This window comes from Phycodurus eques, chromosome 19 (genome assembly GCF_024500275.1).
Source record: "Phycodurus eques isolate BA_2022a chromosome 19, UOR_Pequ_1.1, whole genome shotgun sequence".
Classification (NCBI taxonomy): domain Eukaryota; kingdom Metazoa; phylum Chordata; class Actinopteri; order Syngnathiformes; family Syngnathidae; genus Phycodurus; species Phycodurus eques.
Genome location: NC_084543.1, coordinates 12886236 through 12914037, shown reverse-complemented (window position 1 = coordinate 12914037; position 27802 = coordinate 12886236). Strand labels below are relative to the sequence as shown.

General features: G+C 41.2%; 1 protein-coding gene, 1 long non-coding RNA gene and 6 other non-coding genes across 14 annotated transcripts in view; 7 read left to right on the top strand and 1 right to left on the bottom strand.

Annotated features, from left to right (window-relative positions):
• Window positions 1-1034, bottom strand: part of LOC133417843 (uncharacterized) — a 57400-nt gene extending 56366 nt beyond the window's left edge. Inside the window, exon 1 of the long non-coding RNA XR_009770405.1 lies at window positions 583-1034. This is a non-coding gene — a long non-coding RNA (uncharacterized LOC133417843). The remainder of the gene's footprint in view (window positions 1-582) is intronic.
• Window positions 84-27665, top strand: rhbdf1b (rhomboid 5 homolog 1b (Drosophila)). 7 transcript variants are annotated; one of them, XM_061705987.1, is made up of 22 exons: window positions 85-1332; window positions 7463-7504; window positions 7696-7838; window positions 9911-10034; window positions 11088-11218; window positions 11405-11551; window positions 15579-15807; window positions 16735-16941; window positions 18221-18343; window positions 18433-18575; window positions 18840-19079; window positions 19570-19681; window positions 19765-19839; window positions 20876-21037; window positions 21541-21641; window positions 21786-21849; window positions 22288-22382; window positions 23021-23096; window positions 23622-23722; window positions 23997-24150; window positions 25410-25633; window positions 26054-27664. In XM_061705987.1, the coding sequence occupies exons 4-22, from the start codon at window positions 9939-9941 to the stop codon at window positions 26247-26249; spliced, it is 2676 nt and encodes an 891-aa protein (XP_061561971.1). In that variant the 5' UTR covers window positions 85-1332; window positions 7463-7504; window positions 7696-7838; window positions 9911-9938; the 3' UTR covers window positions 26250-27664. The 7 variants fall into 7 exon arrangements, with proteins under 7 accessions (XP_061561974.1, XP_061561976.1, XP_061561972.1 ...); XM_061705986.1 differs by having other exon boundaries at window positions 7463-7611; XM_061705990.1 differs by having other exon boundaries at window positions 84-1332; window positions 7463-7838; window positions 20879-21037; window positions 26054-27665.
• Window positions 2309-2402, top strand: trnai-uau (transfer RNA isoleucine (anticodon UAU)). Its single transcript has 2 exons — window positions 2309-2346; window positions 2367-2402. It is a non-coding gene; the product is annotated as a tRNA-Ile (tRNA).
• On the top strand, window positions 3296-3389 carry trnai-uau (transfer RNA isoleucine (anticodon UAU)). Its single transcript has 2 exons — window positions 3296-3333; window positions 3354-3389. It is a non-coding gene; the product is annotated as a tRNA-Ile (tRNA).
• Window positions 3817-3910, top strand: trnai-uau (transfer RNA isoleucine (anticodon UAU)). The gene is made up of 2 exons: window positions 3817-3854; window positions 3875-3910. It is a non-coding gene; the product is annotated as a tRNA-Ile (tRNA).
• trnai-uau (transfer RNA isoleucine (anticodon UAU)) lies at window positions 4387-4480 on the top strand. The gene is made up of 2 exons: window positions 4387-4424; window positions 4445-4480. It is a non-coding gene; the product is annotated as a tRNA-Ile (tRNA).
• Window positions 5427-5520, top strand: trnai-uau (transfer RNA isoleucine (anticodon UAU)). The gene is made up of 2 exons: window positions 5427-5464; window positions 5485-5520. It is a non-coding gene; the product is annotated as a tRNA-Ile (tRNA).
• On the top strand, window positions 6039-6132 carry trnai-uau (transfer RNA isoleucine (anticodon UAU)). The gene is made up of 2 exons: window positions 6039-6076; window positions 6097-6132. It is a non-coding gene; the product is annotated as a tRNA-Ile (tRNA).
• Window positions 27666-27802: the final 137 nt, after the last annotated feature.

The following is a 27802-nucleotide window of genomic DNA, read 5'->3' as shown; positions in this document are numbered from 1 at the left end:
TTTCACTCCACACACCCACCCGGCCGCACCCACGACCACAATCACTCCTCTGACTTCAGCGTTAACCATCCATGAACAGGATGTGAGACGCATCTTCAAACAACAAAAGATTAACAAAGCGGCAGGCCCGGACCATGTGTCCCCATCCTGCCTCAAAGCCTGCGCGGACCAGCTCGCTCCAGTCTTCACTCAGATCTTCAACAGATCTTTGGAAATGTGCGAAGTTCCATCCTGTTTCAAACGCTCCACCATCATTCCAGTCCCCAAGAAACCTGAAATCTCTGGTCTGAATGACTACAGGCCTGTCGCTTTGACATCTGTGGTCATGAAGTCCTTTGAACGTCTCGTGCTGGACCACCTCAAGAGTGTCACAGGTCCCCTGCTGGACCCCCTGCAGTTTGCCTACCAAGCGAACAAACAGGTCTGCAGATGATGCAGTCAACATGGGACTGCACTTCATCCTAGAACACCTCGACAGTGCAGGGACCTACGCGAGGATCCTGTTCGTGGACTTCAGCTCAGCGTTAAACACCATCATCCCTGAACTCCTTTCAACCAAGCTTCTCCAGCTCAGCGTCTCACCTGCCATCTGCCAGTGGATTTACAGCTTTCTGACGGGCAGGACACAGCAGGTCAGGCTGGGGGAGGCCACCTCATCCACACGCAGCATCAGCACTGGGGCGCCCCAAGGTTGTGTCCTCTCTCCGCTGCTCTTCTCTCTCTACACGAACGACTGCACCTCAGCGAACCCGACTGTCAAACTCCTGAAGTTTGCAGATGACACCACTGTCATCAAGGACGGTGACGAGTCTGCATATCGACAGGAAGTGGAGCGGCTGGAGCTGTGGTGTGGCCAACACAACCTGGAGCTGAACACGCTCAAGACTGTAGAGATGATCGTGGACTTCAGGAGGCATCCTTCGCCAGCTGCCATGTGTCAACCGTCGAGCCCTTCAAGTTCCCGGGAATTACAATCTCTCAGGACCTGAAGTGGGCGACCAACATCAACTCCGTCCTCAAAAAGGCACAGCAGAGGATGTACTTCCTGCGGCTTCTGAGAAAGCACGGCCTGCCACCGGAGCTGCTGAGACAGTTCTACACAGCGGTCATCGAATCAGTCCTGTGTTCTTCCATCACAGTCTGGTTTGGTGCTGCTACAAAAAAGGGACAAACTCCGACTGCAACGGACAATCAAAACTGCTGAAAGGATTGTCGGTACCCATCTACCCACCATTGAGGACTTGCACGCTGCCAGAACTAAGACAAGGGCGTGCAAAATCCTCTCGGACCGTCTGCATCCCGGTCACCGGCTCTTCCGGCTCCTTCCCTCAGGTAGGCGCTACCGATCAACGCAAACTAGAACTAGTAGACATTCCAACAGCTTCTTCCCTCTTGCAATCAACTTCTTAAATAGCTAACATATAATTCCATTACAACAAGCTGGAATTTGTTTGACTTGAGTTCGTTGCCACATTTCTGTGGGGCCAATTATGGATTACTCGTGCACTCACTGTAGTTGTCTCGCCATGCTGCACTATTTGCATATACTGGCCACTCATGCCAGAGTAGCATCTGCTCCATTTGCACACTGATTGAGGAGTATCTGTAACATTTGCACAACCAACATTGTCCCAGATGATCGCACTACTCGTCACTTTAAACCGCATACACTCCTTGAAGTCTCAGCGCCCTTTGCACAATGGTCATTGCACCAGACTATTGCAATATTAGTCATTCGAACTGCTCTAAGTGCGAGAGGACTCTGCATCCTTTTGCACAATTATTTTTTGTCAATGTCTTTGTCTCCAAAGTGTTCTATAAATTGACTGTCTGTTGTACTAGAGCGGCTCCAACTACTGGAGACAAATTCCTTTTGTGTTTTGGACATACTTGGCAAATAAAGATGATTCTGATTCTGATTCTGATTACAAAATCAGTCACGTGCAAAGATTTTAAAAACTTTATGATGCTAGCAAATCTGTCAATCTACAGTATCTAGCTATCTCGCTATCTACCTATCTATCTATTTATCTAAACCCTGTTTATAGCATAGACATATGAAAATACTGTACTTTTTTTTTTTTGCCTATGTTTTTTGTTTTGTTTTTTAAATGAAATTAATTAACAGACTAGCAAAGCAATCATCAATCGTTCCACGCACCTTTTACACCAAGTACCACTGAAACGAATAGCCCTCCAAATACCAGCATCATGACCAACATTAAAATACAGCAGGGTCGTCGGCCTGTGCCCAATGGAACCCACACACACACGCACACATATTTTTGACAGGCAACCAACCACATATGCTCCAGTGGTGCAATCGGTCAGCGCGCAGTACTTATAAGACAGTAACCAGCAAAGCAATGCTGAGGTTGTGAGTTCAAGCCTCACCTGGAGCAGTTTTTGGTTATATATATTACAATGCAACTACAAAGATTACCTGCTCAATTTGTGTCATTTTCATTTCACTCATTATTACAAACACAGTCACGAGCAAAGGTTTCAATAACTGTTATGAAGCTGGCAAAGATAACTAATCTGTCTCTCTATCTCGCTATCTACCAATCTATCTATTTATCTAAACCCTGTTTATAGCATTGACGTATGAAGATACTGTATGTATAACTTTTTTTTGCCTGTTTTTTGTTTTGTTTTTTAAATGTAATTAATTAACAGACTAGCAAAGCAATCATCAATCGATCCACGTACCTTTTACACCAAGTACCACTGAAACAAATAGCCCTCCAAATACCACCATAATGACCAACATTAAAATACAGCAGCGTAGTAGGCCTAAGTGCCCATCAAAAAATTTAACCCATACACTTACGCACACGTTTTGTGACAGGTAACCAACCACATGTGCTCCAGTGGCGCAATTTTAATAACTAATAACTTAAGATTTTAATAACTTTATGAAGACTAGCAAGTCTGTCAATCTACAGTATCTAGCTATCTATCTATTTATCTAAACCCTGTTTATAGCATTGACATATGAAGATACTGTACGTATACCTTTTTTTTTTGCCTATGTTTTTGTTTTGTTTTTTCAATGTAATTAATTAACAGACTAGCAAAGCAATCATCAATCGATCCACGCACCTTTTACACCAAGAACCACTGAAACAAATAGCCCTCCAAATACCACCATAATGACCAACATGAAAATACAGCAGCGTGATAGGCCTAAGAGCCCATCAGAAAATGACCCCACCCCCCACCTCCAACCCCTCCACACAAACATACAAATATACGCAGACACATGTTTTGTGACAGGTAACCACCCAGATGTGCTCCAGTGGCGCAATCGGTCAGCGCGCAGTACTTATAAGACAGTAACCAGCAAAGCAATGCTGAGGTTGTGAGTTCAAGCCTCACCTGGAGCAGTTTTTGGTTATATATATTACAATGCAACTACAAAGATTACATGCTCAATTTGTGTCGTTTTCATTTCACTCATTATTACAAACACAGTCACGAGCAAAGGTTTCAATAACTGTTATGAAGCTGGCAAAGCTAACTAATCTGTCTCTCTATCTCGCTATCTACCAATCTATCGATTTATCTAAACTCTGCTTTTAGCATAGACGTATGAAGATGCTGCATGTGCAAAGTTAAAAGATCCACACACCTTTTTCACCAAGTACCACTGAAACAAATAGCCCTCCAAATACCACCATCATGACCAACATGAAAATACAGCAGCGTGATAGGCCTAAGAGCCCATCAGAAAATGCCCCCCCCCCCCCCCTCCAGCCCCTCCATACAAACATACGCACACACACGTTTTGTGACAGGTAACCAACTATGTGTGCTCCAGTGGCGCAATTGGTCAGCGCGCAGTACTTATAAGACAGTAACCAGCAAAGCAATGCTGAGGTTGTGAGTTCAAACCTCACCTGGAGCAGTTTTTGTTATATATATATATATACATATACTACAACAACACAACTGCAAAAATTGCCTGCTTAATTTGTCCGTCGTTTTCATTTCACTTATTATTACAAAATCAGTCACGTGCAAAGATTTCAATAACTTTATGAAGCTAGCAAATCTGTCAATCTACAGTATCTAGCTATCTCCCTATCTATCTATTTATCTAAACCCTGTTTATAGCATAGACATATGAAGATACTGTACGTATAACTTTTTTTTTTGCCTACGTTTTTTGTTTTGTTTTTTAAATGTAATTAATTAACAGACTAGCAAAGCAATCATCAATCGATCCACGCACTTTTTACACCAAGTACCACTGAAACAAATAGCCCTCCAAATACCACCATAATGACCAACATTAAAGTACAGCAGCGTAGTAGGCCCGTGCTCATCGTAACCCACACACACACACACACACATATTTTTGACAGGCAACCAACCATATATGCGCCAGTGGCGCAATTGGTCAGCGTGCAGTACTTATAAGACAGTAACCAGCAAAGCAATGCTGATGTTGTGAGTTCAAACCTCACCTGGAACAGCTTTTGTTTTATATATATATATATATATATATATATATATATATATATATATATATATATATATATATATATATATATATATATATATATATATATATATATATATATACGACAAGAGGACAACTGCAAAGATTGCCATCTTGAATTGTCTGTCCTTTTCCATCCATCCATTTTCTGAGCCGCTTCTCCTCACTTGGGTCGCGGGCGTGCTGGAGCCTATCCCAGCTGTCATCGGGCAGGAGGCGGGGTACACCCTGAACTGATTGCCAGCCAATCGCAGGGCACATACAAACAAACAAACAACCATCCGCACTCACATTCACACCTACGGGCAATTTAGAGTCTCCAATTAATGCATGTTTTTGGGATGTGGGAGGAAACCGGAGTGCCCGGAGAAAACCCACACAGGCACGGGGAGAACATGCAAACTCCACACAGGCGGGTCCGGGGATTGAACCCGGGTCCTCAGAACTGTGAGGCTGACGCTCTTACCAGTCAACACAACTGCAAAAATTGCCAGCTTACAAAATCAGTCACATACAAAGATTTTAATAACTTTATGAAGACTAGCAAGTCTGTCAATCTACAGTATCTTGCTATCTATCTATTAATCTAAACCCTGTTTATAGCATTGACATATGAAGATACTGTACGTCGAACTTTTTTTTTTGCCTATGTTTTTTGTTTTGTTTTTTCAATGTAATTAATTAACAGACTAGCAAAGCAATCATCAATCGATCCACGCACCTTTTACACCAAGTACCACTGAAACAAATAGCCCTCCAAATACCACCATCATGACCAACATGAAAATACAGCAGCGTGATAGGCCTAAGAGCCCATCAGAAAATGACCCCCCCCGCCCCCCCCCCACCTCCAACCCCTCCACACAAACATACAAATATATGCAGACACATGTTTTGTGACAGGTACCCAACCACATATGCTCCAGTGGCGCAATCGGTCAGCGCGCAGTACTTATAAGACAGTAACCAGCAAAGCAATGCTGAGGTTGTGAGTTCAAGCCTCACCTGGAGCAGTTTTTGTTATATATATATACTACAACAACACAACTGCAAAAATTGCCTGCTTAATTTGTCCGTTGTTTTCATTTCACTTATTATTACAAAATCAGTCACGTGCAAAGATTTTAATAACTTTATAAAGCTAGCAAATCTGTCAATCTACAGTATCTAGCTATCTAGCTATCCAGCTATCTATTTATCTAAACCCTGTTTATAGCATTGACGTATGAAGATACTGTATGTATTACTTTTTTTTGCCTGTTTTTTGTTTTGTTTTTTAAATGTAATTAATTAACAGACTAGCAAAGCAATCATCAATCGATCCACGTACCTTTTACACCAAGTACCACTGAAACAAATTGCCCTCCAAATACCACCATCATGACCAACATGAAAATACAGCAGCGTGATAGGCCTAAGAGCCCATCAGAAAATGACCCCCCCCCCCCCCCCCCCCCCCACCTCCAACCCCTCCACACAAACATACAAATATACGCACACACATATTTTTGACAGGCAACCAACCACATGTGCTCCAGTGGCGCAATCGGTCAGCGCGCAGTACTTATAAGACAGTAACCAGCAAAGCAATGCTGAGGTTGTGAGTTCAAGCCTCACCTGGAGCAGTTTTTGTTATATATATATACTACAACAACACAACTGCAAAGATTGCCTGCTTGATTTGTCTGTTGTTCTCATTTCACTTATTACAAAATCAGTTACGTGCAAAAATTTTAATAATAGCTAGCAAATCTGTCAATCTACAATACCTAGCTATCTCGCTATCTAGCTATCCAGCTATCTATTTATCTAAACCCTGTTTATAGCATTGACGTATGAAGATACTGTATGTATAACTTTTTTTTGCCTGTTTTTTGTTTTGTTTTTTAATGTAATTAATTAACAGACTAGCAAAGCAATCGTCAATCGATCCACGTACCTTTTTACACTAAGTACCAGTGAAACAAATAGCAACAGTATCTAGCTATCTAGCTATCTACCAATCTATCTATTTATCTAAACCCTGTTTATAGCATAGACGTATTACGATACTGTATGTGCAAAGTTAAAAAGCCCAGACTCCTTTCAAGAGGATTGTATAGGAAAACAAACTATCATTAATATAAAGTGCAATAATTGGAGTAGTCACGATTTATCCATGTTCTGTTTGGGCCTATGATTTTAAATCGGTAAATTGGTTTGCTTTGCAAGTAAATAATTTGGAAAATGGTGTGAATAATCATAAACGATACTTCTATATGGTGGTGGTAGACATGCAATCATTTTTAAATGTATGTCAACCATATGGTTGTGGCAAATGCTCCAAATTAAGTGGTTTCCCCAGCAGAAGAGGGTGAGGAGCCCTCACAATAAGAACTGGCCCCTCGGAGTTGAAGAAATGATCAAATAAAAGTAAAGCCTTTGTTTTTTGTTTTGTTTTTTTCAATGTAATTTAATTGACCTGCTTTATCTGCTAATGCTTGTTGCAGACAAACCTTTTGTTCAGGGTAACATTTCCAAATACCACATCTCGAGTCACTGTCAATCGGAACTATGATATCCCATCGTCATGCTGTACGTCCTCACAAAATGGTGCGAGCAAATCACCCTGGATACTCTACTGTACATACTGTACATATATATTTTTAATGCTTACAAGAAGCATTAGATGAAATAATGCCAGGTAGCACAGTTTAAGGATGAAATATCTATGACGATCAACATGAGTAACATACTGACACTCAATGTTTGTGGTGGTGAACAAAAAGACACACACAGTCGCACACACGCACACCCCCGCATCACATCTGGCCCAGATGTGAGCTGGTGTGTACTCAGTGCTATGAAGTGTGGGCGGGGAAATAATGTCACAGAGCGCAACATTGTTAATATAAATAAGCCATGAGTGCTGTGTTATGTTAGAACACACTAACCAATTTTTTTTATATATTGCAGAGAGCAGCAAGGGGAGTGAACTGACTCAATTGACTTGACATTGTGAGTCTGTGAGCCACACTCACTTTGGTTTACCTAGCGAGTGACAAGATGTCACTTCCTTTCGATTGTTGTTGAACACACACCAACGCATCACCGTACAATTGGAGGTTTGAGCCCAGCGCAGCAGGCATGTCATGTGGGCCACGCGGATTACATCCTCTAATCTGCCTGTCATGAAAACCTCACCACAGATGAAAAAAAAAGGAAGATCATGGAATAACAAATGGATGGAAGCGTGTTGGAAATAAGATGGGAAAAGAAGAGATATTTCGGAAGACGCAGTGTCCCATCTTCAGCCCGATGTAGAGTTGAGTTGAGAAGACTGAGTGACAAAGTGAGTGTTCACGCTGTGTTCAAGCTTGAATTTTGGTTTGTGCGTTTCGGAGCATCACCGCCGCGCTGTGAGCAAAAGGATGTGGTTGCAACTTGCAGGTTGTTCTACTTGTAGTGAGGGTTTCACTTAGTATCTTTGACTTTCCATGTAAAATACAAACTAGAACAACTTTCTATGTAATATGACTCATTGTAGCAAGAAATCAACAAAAGTATGAAATATATGCTGGGTCAGATGGTGACATATCATTCATATCATTTATGTTCCGACAAATTCACTTGAAAAATATTCATTTCAATTCAAGTTTGATATTAAGGGGTTGTCACGGGTACTAGTTGTCAATAAGGGTGACAGTGAAATTTCGCCACCAAAATTGAAAATGTCTCATGATTACCGCTGACTTAAAAACAGTTGATTATCTCATCATCATTCGAACTGCTCTCAGTGCTAGAGGACTCTGCATCTTTTTGCACAATTGTCAAAAAAAAATTATAAAAATGTACCGGCATTACCAGATAACTAGCAACCCTTTATTGCTCAGTGATTGTTTTTCTCAATGTCTTTATGTCTCAAAAGTGTTCTCTGTCAATTGACTGTCTTTTGTCGTACTGGAGCGACTACAAATTACCGGAGACAAATTTCTTGTGTGTTTTTTGGACATACTTGGCAAATAAAGATGATTCTGAAAGATTCTGAAAGATCTTTCTTCTGGAAGATTATTGTTCTCTTTAAAATACACAAGTATGTTTCCATACTGATGAATGTATGTATAAAGTTGGCATGATGACGTGTTACTGAACAATGAAAGCCGCTCAGTAGAATAGATTTTTTTATCACTCTGTTACAATGGTAAATGTGAAAGGGAATCAAAGTTTAAAGGGATCATTAAACAATTATTATTCATTTTTTGAATATATATTGTCATAGGTCAATACTAATTATTATTAGTGGATAACATGCGCTGTCAATATAATGTCTGTATACAGTTCCAAGAAAGGTGCAGTCTTAAAGTGAGTTATGAAATCTACAGCCTTCACTCCATCTCAAGGCCTGGGGGCCACATCCGGCCCACCAAATAATTTCATGTGGCCCGCGAAAGCAAATCATTTGCATCAACGTCAATAATTCTTGCTAAAATCTGTACCAAAATGTAAAGTCATCAAATGTAATACAATAATAACGTTGAAGTATTCCAAGCTTTTCCCGTTGAAGAACTGCCCACAAGTTCTCAATTGGGTTCAGGTCAGGTGAGGAAGGGGACCATGTCATCAGATTTTTGTCTTTCAAGCCTTTACTGGCCAGCCACGCAGAGGAGTGTTTGGATGCATGTTATGGAGAATTGTTCTCCATAAAAATCAGTCTTTTTGAAAGATGCAGACTTCTTCCTATACTACTGCCTGAAAAAAAGTGACTGTACAACTGACCGTATGTTTGGGAGTTAATTTTGAGCCCATCGTCAACCTGAAAAGGTCCAACCAGCTGATCTTTAAGAATACCAGCCCATACCAGTATCCCACCTCCACTTTGCTGGCGTCTGAGTGGAAGTGGAGCTCTGTGCCCGTTAGTGATCCAGCCAGGGGCCCATCCATTTGGTCCGTCAAGAGTCACTCTCATTTCATCAGTCTGTAAAACCTTTGGGAAATCTTTCTTTAGATATTTCTTGGCCCAGCTTCAGCTTAAGTGTATTGTTCAGTGGTGGTCTTTTTTCAGCTTTTCTTACCTTGGCCATGTGTCTGTACACTGAAAACACCTTGTACTTCGAGGTATTCCAGGTAGCTTGCAGTTCTGAAATATGGCAGAACTTGAAGAGAATGGGTTCCTGGTAGCTTTACGCTTGATTCTTCTCAAATCCTTGGCAGTTAATTTGCATCTTTTTCCCGCAAAGTTTCTTGCAATCCTGTTGACTGTTTGCAACAAAACGTTTGATGGCTCTGTGATCACGCCCCAAAACCGTAGATATTTCAACAATGCTGCGTCCCTCTGAGAGACTGAGATCATTTTTGACTTTTCAGAGTCAGTTAAATCTCTTTTTTTGGAGCATCAGTGCTTTATATGCATGCTTTGTTTTCTAGCTGTCTGCCATAGGTGGTGCTGAAGAGCATGGATGAGTCAGGCACCAGGAAGAAGCCCCCTTGGCCCCACTTGGACATCCCATTCATCCAGCTGACAACTGCAGACACACCCATCCTCCAGGGGGTAAACGCACATCTACCATGTGCACCTTACAATTCTAAAAGCAAATTCCTGATGACATTTTAAATAGGCCTGTGACTTGTTGTTTTACATTTGTGATGGATATGTTGGAAGTTTGGCTTGCATTGTTGAACTATTTCTACTACTATTAGAGTGCAGTGTTCAGAGAGGCAGAGCGAGTTCCATTTACTATGAGTGTTGGCCATTAGCGTCAGTGCGTCCACCATATTGAATGTGTCAGTTCTACCTGTAAACATCTCGTCCTGCCTGATGCTCCGGCCGCTCTGGCCCCTCATAGCGGTGGGAGCGCGCTCTGGCACTCTGAATAACCAAACGCCACACTCCAACAGGGCTCTGAGTTTGCGAACATTCCGGAGTGTAGTGAGCGAGTGAATTTTTGAATGTACCCTTAATTAGCCAAGATAGCAACCAGGATTAAAAAAAAAAAAAAAAAAAAAAAAAGCACCAAGGCAGAGTGTGTAGATCTTGCTCTGTATTTAGGTAAAAATTAAAATTGGTAACATGTTAACAGTTGGTATACTAACAGATTTCAAGATATACCTGTAGCAACCTGTATGGAAAAAACATTCATGCAGATTGATAAGGTTTTTAAAAAAAATTTATTGTCGGAGTATTTTTAATGAGAAATGATAAAATGCCTACATATAATTCTTATGCTAACAGCAATTTCATGCTAATATACAGTATATCACGGTTGCAACCTAAATAGAGAAAGTACTAAGGTATAGATAATAATTTTTCATTTTGCCCTGTAGACAGGTGTAATTTCTAGTGAGAAATGATAAAATGTTAGCATGCTAACGTTTGGAATGCTAACATATCGCAAGATAACAACCTGATATATAAAGCACTATATGTCAACAGTTGGTAGGTTAATATTTAGCAAGATCGCATCCTGAGCATGAAAAGTACCCAGGCAGGCTGATACTATGATATTTTACATGTTGCCTTCTAATCAGGTACTATTTCTAAAGACAACTGATACAATGCTAACATGCTAATGGTCGCTCACAGTTGGTGATTTGTGTGTTGCAGCCACTAAAACGCCAGCGCAGTGTCAGCATTCCGGGACCAAACCTTCAGGCCTGCATGGCTGCCTTTGATACATCCAAAAACCACCTCAAACCTCCTCTGGAGACAGTGCCCTCCTTCACATCATCCAAGGGGTTAGAAACACACACACAACCAAGCAACATCCCTAACTGCCTATTCCTCTCTTTTTATTAACTCCTCTTCACAAATAAAGTCTGCAAAACTTGAACTTTAACGCTTGTCTTGCTGCCATTTCAACGCTCTCTCCCATGATTTTTTTCCTCCACTGTTCGCTCTTCTTTTGGCACCGCGGGTCAAAGTGAGAAAAAAGTGCACTTTGAGCGAGTCAACACAATTCCCCCTAAAGGCCGACGATGCCCCAGGAGCGTTTCCACCGTCCGAAGGCGGTCCTGCACCCCCAAAATACTGACTCGACGACGCTCGTCTATTCCGAAACAGATTATCAGGTACAGAAATCAGAATTTTTTTTTTTCTCATGCGCTATATAGCGTTGTACAACTATAACATCCGTTAGTGCCAGGGACCATAATTGGTAACTTAATAATACAATTACTAGAGCATGTGGGCCCCTTCAAAGCGACGCCTCTGTAGTGGTTTAGACATTGAGACACTCGCTTCAAAGGGTGTTCTTAATGTCTTAAAGTTATTACAGTAGCCTTTTACAGTCTGTGTGTGTAAGAGAAGAAGTGAATATATGAGAGGCTGCCAATGAGAGTTCAGGATTACCTCTCGCACACACAATTGAAACGCTCTCACGCCCTCTACTAAAACGCTCTCATAAATGCTACAGAAATGCTCCCACACTCTGAAATACTCTCACACATACTCATGATTTTTACGATTGTATACGCTACTAAAATGCTCTCACACAGTTACGACTGATGCACTCACATTCATCTCTGAAATGCTCTCACCCACTACTGAAATGATCCCTTACACTACTGAAATGTTCTCATACACATACACCATACACGCATCACTGATTGGTGGTAATGTCACAAGGTTATAAGCACGTCATAGCTGGTTAATTAATTTGTTAGCATTTTTTTGGTGTTTTCGGTTGATTTACAGTCAGTTGTTCAATAGACGCGCTAACCACTAGGCTACCAGGTCACCAGGGTAGCAAATATTCCAAGATAATAAAGTTGTCATTTTCAAGGAAAAAAATTGCTTTAAATAAATCCATTATCTTGTGAGTTGTATAGTTTGGTATAAGTGTGTGTGTGTGTGTGTGCGTGTGTTTGCCGCTTGTGTCTATGCGTGAGCGTGTGTCATGCCCAGGCAAGCCTCGGTCCCCACCCTCCTCTTCTTCTCCTCCCTGTTAATATGTGTGATTCCTCTCACCCTCCTTTTAATCTTCTTGTGTTCTGGAGTTCTGGTATGTTAGTGGCAGAACTCATGTTTAGACGCACACACACACACACACACACGCACACCCACACACACTTCATTCAAGTGGGGGCTCCAAAGAGGGAGGCACATTGACTTTGACTAGGAACAGAGACACTGGTCTTGTTTTCCCAGGAAGTTTGATCCTTTTTGGGTGAATAGTGGGAGGCGAGCCGCAGCCGCTGGCAAATTCGCACCGTCTTTGTCACTCATTCAGACAGACAGAAAGCTCTTTTGGTGTGTGCTGCTGACACAAGGTCAGAGCTGTTAGGATCGCCCTGCTCATTGCGTACCGAAACAGCGAGTTCAGCTGCTGGACGTTTGGGACTTCCTCATCTCGTTACTGAGGCCAGCTTTTCTCAACCCTTTGATTAGATGAGCCCGACAGTGGAAGTCCCACAGAGTCTGGACATGTGGTGATTATCCCCACTGGAAGGACGGTAGTTCTCTCCCGGATATCAGGAAATCCCCTATGGAATAGTCTGTGTGGATCTGTTTGGATTCATTGGATCTGGCTTGAAGGGGTAGTTTTTGGGAGAGCATGTTACCCACGCTGGTTATGGAGGTGACAAAGCTCCATATTCATTCCCCCACTCAGGTATGAGTCGCAGCCAGGACCCTTACTGGGGCTCCGTCAACAGGTGAGTAGGCTTTGGCATTGGCTTGAATGGGAAGTCATTTGACAGCAATGTTGATCAGATTCAGCATGCAGCTTTCTTTGGCTAGAGGATGAGATCATAGGCAAAGCATGCTTGGTTATTCAAATATTGTGTGAAACTGCTTTTATTCAATACGGTATTTGGGGAAATAAACACATGGTTTAGTTCCCAAATGTCACAAAATCACACATTTACATCTATGGACAATTGAGAGTCTTTAGTTAACCTACAACGCATGTTTTGGGAATGTGGGAGGAAGCCACAGTACCCCCCCCCCCCCCCCCCCCCCAAAAAAAAAAAAAAAAAAAAAACTCAACGAATCACAGAGGGAGAACATGCAAACTCCTCTGGAGCTGAGATTTGAACCCACGACCTCAGAACTGTGAGGCAGCTCTTTCTGCAGTAAGTAGTCATATTTTCGGTGCACGTATATGTGTTTTTCTTTTTTTTCTTTCTTTTTAATTTATAGCAAGGTTACACACCATGAAACCCCCGCAATAGATGAAATCAGAGAAGTAGCGACCAATTATTAATGGCATATTTATATAAATTTTAAAGTTTCATATATGCAATTCAATGTCAGTATATGTTATTTACATACTCTACATACTTTACATACTCTAATCACATGCCTTTAAAAGGTGGGTGTGGTCTGCTTGAGTGACATGAAAGTCAACCCATGCGGATGTACGAAGGATGAGTGACTTGCTGGTTACACCATTAGGCAATCTCGGCGTTGTAGGCAGCATCCATCATGGTGCTTACTGTTGATTCTCAGAATTCTAGAAAATAAAGCTAGCTGTAGCTCTTTATTTGCATTTGTTCCATATTGTGGACTAAGGAGTTCCATATTGTTCCATATTGTCATGAGTGTGTGTATTCGCTATACCGTAAGTCAGGCTAGGTCGCTATTTGTGAATTGATTTCATGAAACTCTCATTGCGGCTTGTGTGTTAACCAGCAGCATTCCGGTCATGTTCTTTGTTCACTGATGGTGTCGAGCAGTGTTTTACAACCTTTATTGAATCAAGGCAAATATTTTACATTACAAAAAATCTCATGGCACATGCACTACCAAATAAACATTTTCACAAAAGCATTTAAATGTTCTGCCTTATTATTAAGTATTTGTGCGCCGTAACCTGAGCCCCTGTCTTACATAAGTACAGTATCGAGCCTTGTTGATCCTTTTTAGGGCCAACATTCATCGGCTTTATATTGTTTAACTGTGTCAAACACTTCACACTTCAGAGTCGGCATGTTTAACAAGCCACGTAATACTAATACAATACTAATACTTATGATGTTGAGACACGACATTTTTAATCGCTCTTTGCCTGTTTGGATGGACACAAACACATTCAGACTTCACTTGATCTATCCTTTGCTGGGTGATACATTTTTATTAGGCATTTAGGCATTTGTACATATTGCATTTTGGATCACGTGTAATGTGTACTTGTTGGTGCTTGTGTCTATACCTGGTCATCTAAACACCCGCAAACAAATCGAATCCATCCTAAAACAGCCATTCATTCAGTGAGTGTGTGTGTTTTAGGAATTAATATGGTGCATTATTGTATTCTGTATTTTGACAAATTATGGTGAGGATAAACTTTGCTAGGTCAACACAACCCGCTCGCTGTTTTTAAAAGGCTCCTCCAGCTGGCGTCCTTCATGATGGCGTCTTAGTGTTTATTACTGAGTCTGCTTCTCTCCAAACATTTCACCAGTATGGCCTCCGAGTTGATAGCTACAAATAGGTACACAGTATATACATGGGACCTCAGTTTCGGTGATTAATCTATTCCAAACAGTCTGACTAAAAGGGAATCGTACGATAACTGAAGTAATATTTCCCATCTTGGTTTCATCAGACCATAACACATTTTCCAGCATGTGTTTGGGAGATTTTAAGTGTGCTTTTGCACAATTTTGAAACCAAGGTTGAATATTTTGGCCTTAATTCCAAAATGTATCTTTGTCACAAACACAGTGCTGCTCATGACCAAAACATCACCATAGCTACAGTGAAGGAACATGCTTTGGGGCTGTTTTCTTCCAGCTGGATCTGGGGCCTTAGTCATACAGGGAATTATAAACAGTTCCAAATACCATTCAGTGTTAGCATGTTAGCACAAAACCTTCAGGCTTCTCCTAGGAAAACAAAACAAAACAAAACAAAAACAAACAAACAAACAAAACAAGAAACAAACAATGTCAGGAAAAGCCTATGAGAACAGCAAAATGTTATTTGGGGTTAATCGGAGGCACTTTAAATGGTTGCAGGTTTGTGCTGAGCCCCTTTTAACATGAGTTTGAATGAAAGTGGTTGGTTGACTGGAACTCTCTCTCTCTCTCTCTCTCTCTCTCTCTCTCTCAGTCTTTAAATATATGTTTCTTTTAACTGAAGTCTTCTTCTCAGGGGTACAGCGGACTGGTTTGGTGTGGGCAAAGATAGCGACAGTGGCCAGCGATGGAGGAGGAAGAGCCTGCAGCACTGCAGCCATCTCTACGGGGGCCTAAAGGCTCAGGTGACCAGGGGCATGGAGCTGCCCAGCCAGGACAACCTCTCCCTGGCCAGCACTGAGACCCCTCCTCCCCTCTACCTCCCATCCCACCACCCTAGTCACCATCACTATGGCATACAGAGGGTAGGTGACAGCCTCGGCCTTTTGCTTTATTACTGCTTCAGTTGGGCTTTTTAAAGGCATGAAAGTAGGAGAAAAAAATAATCCCATCAATTTATTTTTGTTATTCCAACTACTACTGCATAGATATATGATTCCTATAGTGCCAGTAGTAATTGATTTGAAAACACAGAGTGGTGCCTTGATTTACGACTGCCCTAACTTACTAGTGTTTCGGGTTTTGAGCTGTGCGCTTGGTCGATATTTTGCTTTGTGTTGTGAGCAAAAAATTGACGTACTATTGAGTATTTTTTTTCTAACCATGTGTCCTAAGAGAGGGATAAATGAGAAGACGTTATGATGTCTATTTGGCGCTCCCCGAGTGTCGTGTGTGCAGTTTGGCAAATAGTGAACAGCTCTTCAAAAATGAGGCCAAGTGTTTTTGCCTCAAGCTGTGTATTGCACCTCCCAGTTGAAGTTTACAGTAAAACTAAACTTAAAACAAAGATGTTGTTTATTCATTGAAACCACATAACTCTGAACCATGAAAGTCTGCTAGCTTCAGTTTTACACGTAGTGCGAAATGCCATAGACACGATACTAGTATCGATGTTGCGATACCTAAACCTTAACCTTAAACCTTCAAACAGCTGATAATAGTGCAGCAACGTTACAAAATGTTGTTCGTTTTGTATGGCGGACTGGAAAGAATTAATGCTATTTCCATTCCTTTCAATGGGGAACGTTGATTTAAGATGTCAATTAATAGCGTGCTCACGGAACAAATTAAACTCCTGAATCAAGTACCACTGTACAATAAAATATGGAAATACTGTATGGATAAACGCTAACTGAAGTAATAGTTGATCATTAAGTAACATTTAAATCGATTGAACCTTACATGAGGGTTGACTGGCTGGAGGTAAATCTATTTGTCGTGTGCGCGCACAGATTGTGGATCCGCTGGCTCGTGGTCGCGCCTTCCGCACGGTGGAAGAGGGAGACGGCTTCGGTGTCCCACCGACTCCCGCCAACCCCTGCACGGCCTCCCTGTGCTCCTTTTCCAGCTCCCGCTCGGCCCTCAGCAGGTTGCCACGGCGACGCAAGCGGGAGTCCGTTGCCATCATGAGCCTCAAAGCTGCCGCGGCACTGATGAAGGTGATTTACAATATACGCCAAAGTCAGGTCACTCCCTTGGTCTGTTCTTAACGAGTTGTCTTTTTGCAGGGATGGTCAATAATAGCAATTAATTATTCATAGTAATCATTAATCATCAATTACTAATTATTAATCGATAAGAAATAATATTAATTAATTAATTATTATATTAATATATTACAACTATTAATTAAGAGCAATACAACCATTATATTGCGTTTACCATATAGAATTAATAATTAATTACTGTATTATTTGATATAATACTTTGAGAATGGTGGCCTAGCAGTTAGGGCTTTTTTTGGTTTCTAGGTTCAGGCCTTCCTATGTGGAGTTTTTATAACATTAATATTTGGAATTGTTGAGATGGTTTTTCCCTGTTTCTATCTGTTGCTTCATACTTATGCTGAAAGCTCAGTTGGAATTTTTTTTTTCAATTCAGTGTCTATTCACAATTCTTCTTTAATTTTTTGGCATGTTATAAATTAGGAGCAGCTTTATTATTGATTGAGTCGTCACCGATTATCTCTATCGACCAATCAACACAAAGCAGAGGGTCTAGTTCCACCCATACAACCTGCTTCAAATACATGTCTGGTACTCTGCAGTCTAAACGCCATGCCACTAATCCAAGGAATATTCTCTTTGTGTTTTTGTTTTTCCTATGGAAAACAAAGTGTGTTAAATATGTGTGAATGTATGTGTACATTGGCCTATTATGTAAGAAATATTTGTCTTACAGTAAATACAGCTCACAGTAAAGCACAGATGACGGATAGTGACTTATTTCCTTAACACACACCATCCATCCATCCATTTTCAACACCGCTTATCCTGGTTAGGGTTGCAGGGCACTGGAGCCTATCCCAGCTGACTTCGGGAGAAAGGCGGACTACACCCTGAACTGGTCGCCAGTCAGACGCAGGGCACATATAGACACGGACAACCATTCGCACTCACGTTCACATCGTCACTGAGTGGGAACTGAACCCACGCTGCCCGCACCAAAGTCAGGCAACTGTACCACTACACCATCAGTGACTGTCTTAACACACACATATAGTTTAAAGAGCTGTACTGAAGGTCACTGAGTGTCAGAGAAGATGGTCCGCGGTAATGCACAGCGAACGCTGGGTAGAGGAACTTTCCTGAAGTGCAGCACTAATCCAGTAACACGCGCCCACGCACATGAGACACAGTTCACTGCTGCCGTACAACCATAAAGTACAGTGACAAACACACACACATTTAAGGATATACTATCTTTTTATTTGTACAGGGCCGTGCATTAGGTGAAGGATCCACAGGGCGATATCGCAGGCGGAGTTTCCTGCCCCCCAGTTTCTTCGAGGATGACACTGTAGACTTCCCTGATGATCTTGACACATCTTTCTTCACTGGAGTGAGCACTCTCTGCATACACAAATGCTTCCTTATAGGAAAACTCTTCAGAAAGTGAGACTTGTCTGCCTGTGTTGCCGTGTGCTTCAGGAGGGCCTGCCAGATGAGCTCTCCAGCTACGCCGATGAGGTTTTTGAGACGGCATCGGAGACTGCGTGCCAGCAGCCGGATGAGGGTGAGCTCACCGGAGGTGCGCTGGATAGGAACGAACTGGAGAGGAGTCACCTGATGCTGTGAGTTTATTGTAAATGGTATAAAACAACATGTGGAATGAGCATGGAAAATGTGATGAGTGACAGTTTCAGGTCTCAGCAATGGCCAGAGCCTAACCTATCCCTATCCTGCCATTTGCGCATCAACCCTTTTTCATACACCTGGACTTGTGCACTTTTCATTCATGCATATTCTCCAGTTCCGACTTTAAAATCACCCACCTGCAACCTGAATAGGATAATCAGTATAGAAAATGGATGGATGGATGCAACCCTTCTTTCCAGGCCTTTAGAGCGAGGATGGCGCAAAGCAAAAGACGGCTCACTCGTCCAACCCAAGGTGCGAGTGAATCAAGTGGTGAGTCGGCAGCGTGGGCAAAGGATCGCGGTGCCCGTGAAGAAGTTGTTCGCCCGAGAGAAGAGGCCCTACGGGCTCGGCATGGTCGGCCGTCTTACCAACCGGACATACCGAAAGCGCATCGACAGCTTCGTCAAGAGACAGATTGAAGACATGGACGATCACAGGTAAGAAATAGAGCTTTTCGTAGGGGGCAACAGTACTTACAACTGTACTTAGGTAATAGTACAAACTCTCAAATGTACTTCAGTACAAAAGTAACAATGGATTTTACTGTCAATTACTGGATATACAATACCCATTTTGACCTTTTAGGCTTGGACTACCAAAGCATTTGCCACAACTTATTCTCGTAGCCAACAACATCAAACACATTCTCTTAAATAAGGCCGTGGATGGGAAATATCTTCGCTCTCCGAAGCTGTTGCCGTCTTTCTTAATTCTCCCTGGTTCAAATCCCTCCATGTTGCTGCTGCCCATGTTTTTTTTCCACTTTATAATCAATCGGTCAATCAAAATCTCAATCGCAGTTGACGGTACCTCTCTTTTACTTTGCCTCTATCGTGTCTTGTCGTCATCAGCAAATGTTGTCAAATGTACGGAGAAAAAGTAAAACGTTGCCATAAAAAGAAATACTCTTGATGTTCTCCTCACCAGGCCTTTCTTCAGCTACTGGATCACATTCGTCCATTTACTTATCACCATCCTGGCTGTCACCATCCACGGCATCGCTCCTGTGGGCTTCTCACAACATGAAACTGTTGATTCGGTCAGTAACATGTTTGTGTAATTTCCCTCAGGAAAAACATTCAGTATATAAGCGTAATATGATTCTTTTAAATGACCTTTTAGGTGTTAAGGAACAAGGGTGTGTACGAAAATGTGAAATTTGTGCAACAACAAAATTTCTGGATTGGTCCAAGCTCAGTGAGTAATTGCAAAATTCTCAACCAATTACTTATTTTTTAATGGTGCAGTAAAAATGTAGAAACATGACTCATACAAACAAAGACACAAACACATACTGCACATACAATACAGTATTGTACTACTACTAGTAGCAGTAACAGTAGCAGTACTAGTAGTACTAATAGTCATATGGCAAGCTATTATTTGAGCATGTAGTCAATATCCTTTAGTCAATATCTAGCTTTAAGATCCATGTACTAGTATATTCTTTGTCCTCACTAGTAAGATACTTCCGCACACTAATATGACTACACGACACTAGTGATGCAAAAGTGTGCACGAGTTGAAAACTGCATGCTACTCGTACTACTTGTGACATTGTAAAATTCTACTCACATCTAGTACTTCATGAGAGGGCACGGTCAACTAATGCACAGTTTTGCCTCGTTAGTAACATGTAGTTGTCCTACAAGTATGCCAAAGTTTTCCAACTAGTGTGCATAAATACTGGACACATCAGTGGAAATAAACATTACTAGGAACACAGTGCGCTGAATTGTCTTACTAGTGAGGACATAGAGCGCACAAGTACATGGACCGTAATTAGTGAACAAACGCTCAAATCTTTTTCCTTAATAATAGTAGCACTACTAGTTGTAGTAGTAGGATGCTGATTCCTTTATCTACAGTTAGTTGGATTAACAGCAATGTTTCAAACAGATGAAAGGTTTTGCTTAACAAAGCATTTTATTTATAGAGAGTCATTTATTTGGAACTTAAGATCTTTTATTAGTTCCCAGAAATTCCTAAATGAGAATAAGGCAACTCGAGTACATTAATATAGCAGTGGAGTGAGTGCCAAGTTAGCAACTGTACTTGATACCTAAAATATATTTACACAAATACTGTTTATACTTTTATTTGCTACTAGCAAGTAGAATTACTGTATCTTATAAGAGAATGCATTGTCATTTGGGATAGGATGCATTCATTTGATCTCATGGCTAGTGTCGGGAGTATATTTGCCATCATCATGTTTCCATGTTTCTGCAAGGAGGCGCTGATCCATCTGGGAGCCAAGTTTTCCCCGTGCATGCGTCAGGATGGAGAGATCCACAAGCTGGTGCAGGAGAAGAGGGCCAAAGAGAGAGAGTCGGGCTGCTGCGTGAGGAACGATCGCTCGGGATGTTTGCAGACTTTACAAGAGGAGTGCTCGGTGAGTGCACTTATGCACTATATAGTAAAAATCTATATTCATTTTACCAAATGCTCTGTTTGCATACAGTAGGTAAACTTGTCCAATGATATGATATTTTGATATGATATTTTGACAGGGTCAAAGCACCGTCCCTCAATTACATCCTCTGATTGGTTGCTCAGAGCAAAACTTGTTACAAGTTTGACTAGTAAAACACGTCTAGAGTATAACGTATTTTATTGACATGTTTTATATTTATGTCATGTTATTAGATAAATATGTATTCTTAACCACTCCAATCATGTACGTCGTTTTATTGTGTATATTTGATGATAAATACTGAGTGTATATATATATACATATATACATATATATATATATATATATATATATATATATATACACATATATACATATAACAAAATCACTGGCAAACCATTATTTGCGGATTCAACATAATTAACTGTTGTATTTAACAGTACTATCTATAATACTAGCCAGTATCATTTCCTCTCTTCTAGACCACCTTGGCACTGTGGGTAAAATGGCCTCAGCACCCCAGTGCTCCTTATTTGAATGGTAAACTACGCCAATACGGTGCAGTCTGCCATCAGGATCCCAGGTAAACGCAAATTGGTGTGTATGTTATCGTCAACAGCGTAATTTATTATTATTATTATTATGATTATTATTTTGCCTAATAAGTATTAGCAATGCACGTAATGTGCCAAAATGTTTCACTCTCCCCACTCCATTTATTTCATAGAATATGTCAGGAGCCTGCCTCTGTTTCACCTCACGAGTGGCCTGAAGACATCACCAAGTGGCCAGTGAGTAGAATTACGTGTTGAAAGACCAACGTGCAAAATCCGTCCTTGAGCTCCCCATCTATTTTCTGCTGGTTATCCTGTTTAGTGACGAAGATGAGCTGGAGCCAATCCCACCTGATTACACTCTGGACTGATTGCCGATCAATCACACGCCACATGAAATAACCACTAATATTTATATTCACACCAAAGGAGTCTAGAGCAGTGTTTTTCAAACTTTTTACCAGTACCACTTAAAGAAATAATAACACCATCATCACCAATGTTCAAGTACAGTAGTCCAGCAGGCCTAAATGGTCATCAAAAAATTTGACAGAGCTTTTATTCCTTAAAATTATATCATATATTTGGGTACATAAAATTTTGGGTACATAAAATTGTCTTTCATGTACCACAAGAGGGAGTAAAATGTAGTCTACATCTATGTGTGACCTGCAGGTTTGCACACGGTACAGTTTTGTGAACCACACCAACCTCCCCCACATAGATTGTACCATCACGGGCCGGCCCTGCTGCATCGGAACCAAAGGACGGTGAGGATCCTATGTCACTGAAGATCACAATAACCGTTTGGACGTAGCTTTTATGTCTGCATTTAATAGAACTGATTAATTGTATGCATTTTGTGATAAATATGGAAGTCAGTCCACCACTACCTTTGTTGAGTGAATGACTTGAATGAGTTTTTTTTCCACAATCGTCAATAGTATGACACCCTGTATACTGTGCAGGTGTTAGCTTTAAAATAGTCTAGCATCTGGAAATAGCATCTGGAGCATATTGCTGTTATGTTTTTTTGTTTTGTTTCTTTCTTGTGTCCTTTGTGTAGTCCTACGAATGGGTGAAATATCACAGCATGCCATGTTAGGATGGCTATGAATGTGACAAGGAGCAGTCATAGTAAATATGTTTTTTAATGATTTACTTTTTATATATTGATGTTTTTTTTTTTTGTTTAGCTGGGATAGGCTCCAGCACTCCCGCGACCCTTGTGAGGCTGAGCGGCTCAGAAAATGGATGGATGCATGGATGATAATTATATGCATTTCATTTCTTGTATTATTCATGTATTTATTACGCTTCTTAATTATATTATATATTATATATTGTCAGCAGAAACGAAAACGTCTATGTACATACGGATTAAGATGTCGTGTACTGTATTTTGCAGATGTGAAATCACTTCCAGAGAGTACTGTGACTTCATGCACGGCTACTTCCATGAAGAAGCCACTCTCTGCTCACAGGTAGGCTACGCACACACGCACATGCGCACGAACGCACACTAGTTTTAAAATTCCTCCAGCGGCCAAAATTCCAAATTCTTTTTTTTTTAAATTGTCTTTTAATGTAGCATCATTTAGTAATTTAACCTTTTTTAAAAAATGGCCATTGTGTTGCTGCACTGGCTTGTAATAACACTGTAAGGTGCTCTTAGTTTCCATGGTAACCCCTGAACCCCTATAATGATCAGACAATTTTCATTCCAAGACTATGTTAAAAAGCTGAAGGGTTCTGGCAGCGTTTATTCATTTAAAAACAATTTTACCACTGGAAGTTACTGTTTTTATTTATTTTATTTCTTTTTTGCTTTATTACATTTTGCACTTCGAGCAGAGCAAACATCTAGTACTAGGGCGTACTAGTACACTGACCTTATTCTTGAAATTAAGGATATTGAATAAATGCACAAATGGCTTTCCATATACACAGTTGCATGATGTGGACATTCTGACATATCAGTATTAGCACAATCATTCTTTCTTCACCAGGTGGCGTGCATGGATGACGTGTGCGGTCTCTTGCCTTTCCTCAACCCAGAGGTCCCAGACCAGTTTTCCCGACTGTGGCTCTCCGTCTTCCTTCATGCTGGGTGACCTGACTCTCTCATTGGGTCATCTCTGAACAAGCCTCGCTTTTTAAAGATGCCCCGAGAAATATGAGGGACCGTCAGGGACTTTTTAAATCAGGATTATACACCACTGAAACGCTCTCTCACACACACACAACTGAATTGTGCGTGTGAGCGAATAAAATTGAAAGTTTCAGTCAATGTGTCCCTGACGGCCTCTTATAGGCAAGTGTGCTCCGATTGGGGATATGCAAATATTGAAAAGAAAAAGAAAAAATCTGTTGTCTCTCCGTAGGATCCTTCACTGCCTGGTGTCAGTGTTGTTCCAAATGACAGTGCTTCGTGATCTGGAGAAGCTGACCGGCTGGCTGCGGATCTCCATCATTTACATGCTCAGCGGCATTACAGGCAACTTGGCGTCGGCCATTTTTCTGCCCTACAGAGCGGAGGTACAGAAGCTAAAGTACTGGGTCATGCATTTTAATAAATAATCACTTTTGAGTCAGTGCCCCGCAATATGGCCTTGTTTTCCTTTCTTTCTAACATCCATCCATCCATCCATTCTCTGAGCCGCTTATCCTCACAAGGGTCGCGGAAGTGCTGGAGCCTATCCCAGCTATCTTCGGGCAGGAGGCGGGGTGCAGGTTGGCAGCCAATCGCAGGGCACACACAAACAAACAACCATTCGCACTCACATTCACACCTACGGACAATTTAGAGTTGTCAATTAACCTACCATGCAAGTTTTTGGGATGTGGGAGGAGGCCGGAGTGCCCGGAGGAAACCCACGCAGGCACGGGGAGGACATGCAAACTTCACACAGGTGGGGCCGGGAATTGAACCCCGGTCCTCAGAACTGTGAGGCAGACGCTCTAACCAGTCCCCCACCGTGTCGCCTCTTTCTAACATGTATTTTGTATTAAATACAGAGCAGTGATTCAGTTGCTCAGTGAATGCGAATGAGCTTTACAGTGTGTCTCCCTTTGGGATCAACCCCCAGTTCATAATTGGGTATGAATGACATAGCCTACAGTACTTTTGTCGATATTTTGCAGTTTTTGTATATTTTCTACTCTTTTAATTGTCTGGGGGTTTTTTGTTTGTTTTTGTCTGTGCAGCACTTTGCGTTGCATTTTTATGCATGAAAAGTACTATATAAATACAACCTGATTGATTGATTGGTTGGATACAATAGTGGAAAGCAGTAATAGGAGAAACTTCACTAGTATGTAAGTAGTAAGTTATTGAAGCGTGCCCTCGCCGTTCTACTATTGCGCTAAATTGTCTTACTAATGAGGACAGGGACAATTCAGCACATTAGTAGGATATTGAATGAATCCTCAAACAATTTTTCATATCTTCAGTTTTTTTCAAGGTACTCCCCTCCCACATTCAAAAAGAAACACATGTTAATGTTGTCTATATATATAGTCCATCGGTGTAAATGGGAGTGTGAATGGTTATTTGTTTATATGTGCCCTGGGATTGGTTGGTGACCAGTGAGCTCTCATCTGAAGTCAGCTGGGATAGGCTCCAACTCATCCACAATTCTATTGAGGACATGTGCATGGATGGATCTCGTTTCCCTTCCTATAGGTGGAATGAATTGACTAATGTTGCAATACCTTCGTCCTTTGGATACCGAATTCCCTTACATTTGCATTCAATTCTCCGGCCTTTGTCCCGCACCTCTCTCGCTTTCGTTTAGGTGGGTCCTGCTGGCAGCCAGTTCGGCATCTTGGCATGTCTCTTCGTGGAACTCTTTCAGAGCTGGCAGATCCTCGAGAGGCCGTGGCGAGCGTTCGGAAAGCTGCTCGGCATCTCTGTCTTTTTCTTCTCCTTCGGTTTGCTTCCCTGGATCGACAACTTTGCCCACATTTGTGGTTTTGTCTCAGGATTCTTCTTGTCCTTTGCCTTCTTGCCATACATCAGGTTGGTGTGATTGTTGCATTTATAGATATTAAAATGATATCAACTCGTTCCATGACACATCTTGACATCCTAGTGGTAAAGTGCACATACCTGTTGAAAGAAAAATCCCCAAATGTACCAGAATCACAATAGTATTATATATTAAAACGCACAAACATTTGTCACCCAACTTAGTACTATAGCAAAAAATACACTAATCAACAGAAGTATGTAAATAATGCAGAGTAAAAGAGCTACAATGATAAATACAGTAATATTCACACTACAGAGATGTGCAAAAGTATCTATTTGGGATGGTTCAATTACCTTACAGTATAATTGTGTCATATTTACTAAAATATTGTTTTTGTGTTTTTGTATATAAACTGTGTATACGCTTTATGTATGTATGTATTTATTTTCCATTTTGCGTTGTTCAAGCTTTGGACGCTCCGACATGTACCGCAAGAGGGTGCAGATCTGTGTATTCCTGCTGGTGTTCACAGCTCTGCTGTCGTCCCTGGGCATCCTCTTTTACGTTTACCCCGTCAAGTGCGACTGGTGCGAGTACCTCACCTGCATCCCCATCACGGACAAACTCTGCGAGAAGTACGACCTAAACGCAAATCTCCTTTGACCCACGTCGGCTGCTTTGGATGCACCGTGCGCGCGTGGGCACTCGGGTTGCACCGCAGCATGTTGGAATGAAGAGGACGACTTCATTTGGAGGTTCCAATGGAAAATGTGACCATTGTCTCAAAGTGCTGTCCCACCATGAAAAAGCATTGAACCCAAAAGAGCTGAAGCACTTGATTAAAATGCTCTGATTCACTGATTTGTACGGTTTTGGCCAATGACTCAAATTTTCTGTTTTCATTATTTCAACTCCCATCGCTTGTAATGAGCAGTTTGAAACTTTTTGTCTTTTCTTTCCACATTTCAAAAATGACGAACAACAGGCTGAAATGCCGAAGAAGTCACGTACCAATATTGTAATTATTGACATGTTGCACACATTTTTCCAATAAAGAGTATTTTTCTGTACACAACAGACCCATGTTAAACATTCTCTTCAGCAAAGTTGAGTCATTGCCATATCAACCATTTTCACCACCATCAATGTTACACTGACTCAACAGCATCCCTTAGCGGCAAATTTGAGCATCACAAAATGCCACCTGACCTGAATATTCTTTTCACCAATCTCTCCTCAGGACATAACCGTTCTGTTATGAAAATCTTAAAGTGCCTCATTCTCCCATGTGACGTCTACACTTTCTGATGGCATACTTCTGAAATGTACACGATATTGCATATTGCTGACAAACAATAGTAACATACGTAATCGTAAATAACTAAATGGTAATAATTCAAATGATTAGAAACGCCTCTAAGGAGAATGCAGTGCAGTTCTACACGACTGCAATTACAATAATCAACTCGTGTTTAAATGACTAGCTCCCCACAGTGTCAACCGAAACTAATACATTCGATAACAATTCAAAACACAAATTCAAATTCAGTTCACACAAAAATTCAAAACACACAACTAATACATACTAATACATCTGCGGCTCAGTCAAAGCTCACATTAGTATTTCATTTTAGTGCAATGATTTCAATTCCACCAAAGCTGTTTTTTGAGTTGGCCAAGAGTGGCCCAAAGGGAAGTCTTTTCTTTTGGCAGCGATAAAGCATCTAAAAAGTGGTGCCAGACACACTGCAGCCTGTTGATTGGCTAAGAAAGAATCATCACTCCAATTAAACAACAAGTATTTTAAAAAAAAAAACAAAGACTAGCAAATGCTGGAAGCTTTCCATTGTTGTCCTTTGTTCTTCTTTTCATGTGCCTTTTCTTTCTTGAATTCAATAGTGCTGCTATAATTTCATAATATGTGATGCAGCTATCACTCTTTGTCTGCACATTATGGTTCCATATTTACCATGGCCAGCCAAAGTGAATATTGTGTCGCAAGAGTTCACAACGGAAAAGTCTTCTCGTCAGATGCAGAGAGATTACAGTCACTGAAGACTCTAAATTGTCCATAGGTAGAAATGTGAGAGTGGTTGTCTATGTGACGTGTGATCGGCTGGCAATTTCTGTGAAAAATAAATAAACATGAAACATGAAACGAAACTTTTTCATTAAATGTTAAAAAGGGAATATAGAAAACATTTGCATCCATAGTA

What these genes read in the sequence shown, in the direction of transcription:
- rhbdf1b (XM_061705988.1), top strand. Translation starts at nt 9,939, where the DNA reads ATGGATGAGTCAGGCACCAGGAAGAAGCCCCCTTGGCCCCACTTGGAC. An exon ending in CTTTACAAGAGGAGTGCTCG is followed by an intron (nt 21,038 to 21,540) that starts GTGAGTGCACTT and finishes CCTCTCTTCTAG; the next exon opens with ACCACCTTGGCACTGTGGGT. An exon ending in AAGACATCACCAAGTGGCCA is followed by an intron (nt 21,850 to 22,287) that starts GTGAGTAGAATT and finishes TGTGACCTGCAG; the next exon opens with GTTTGCACACGGTACAGTTT.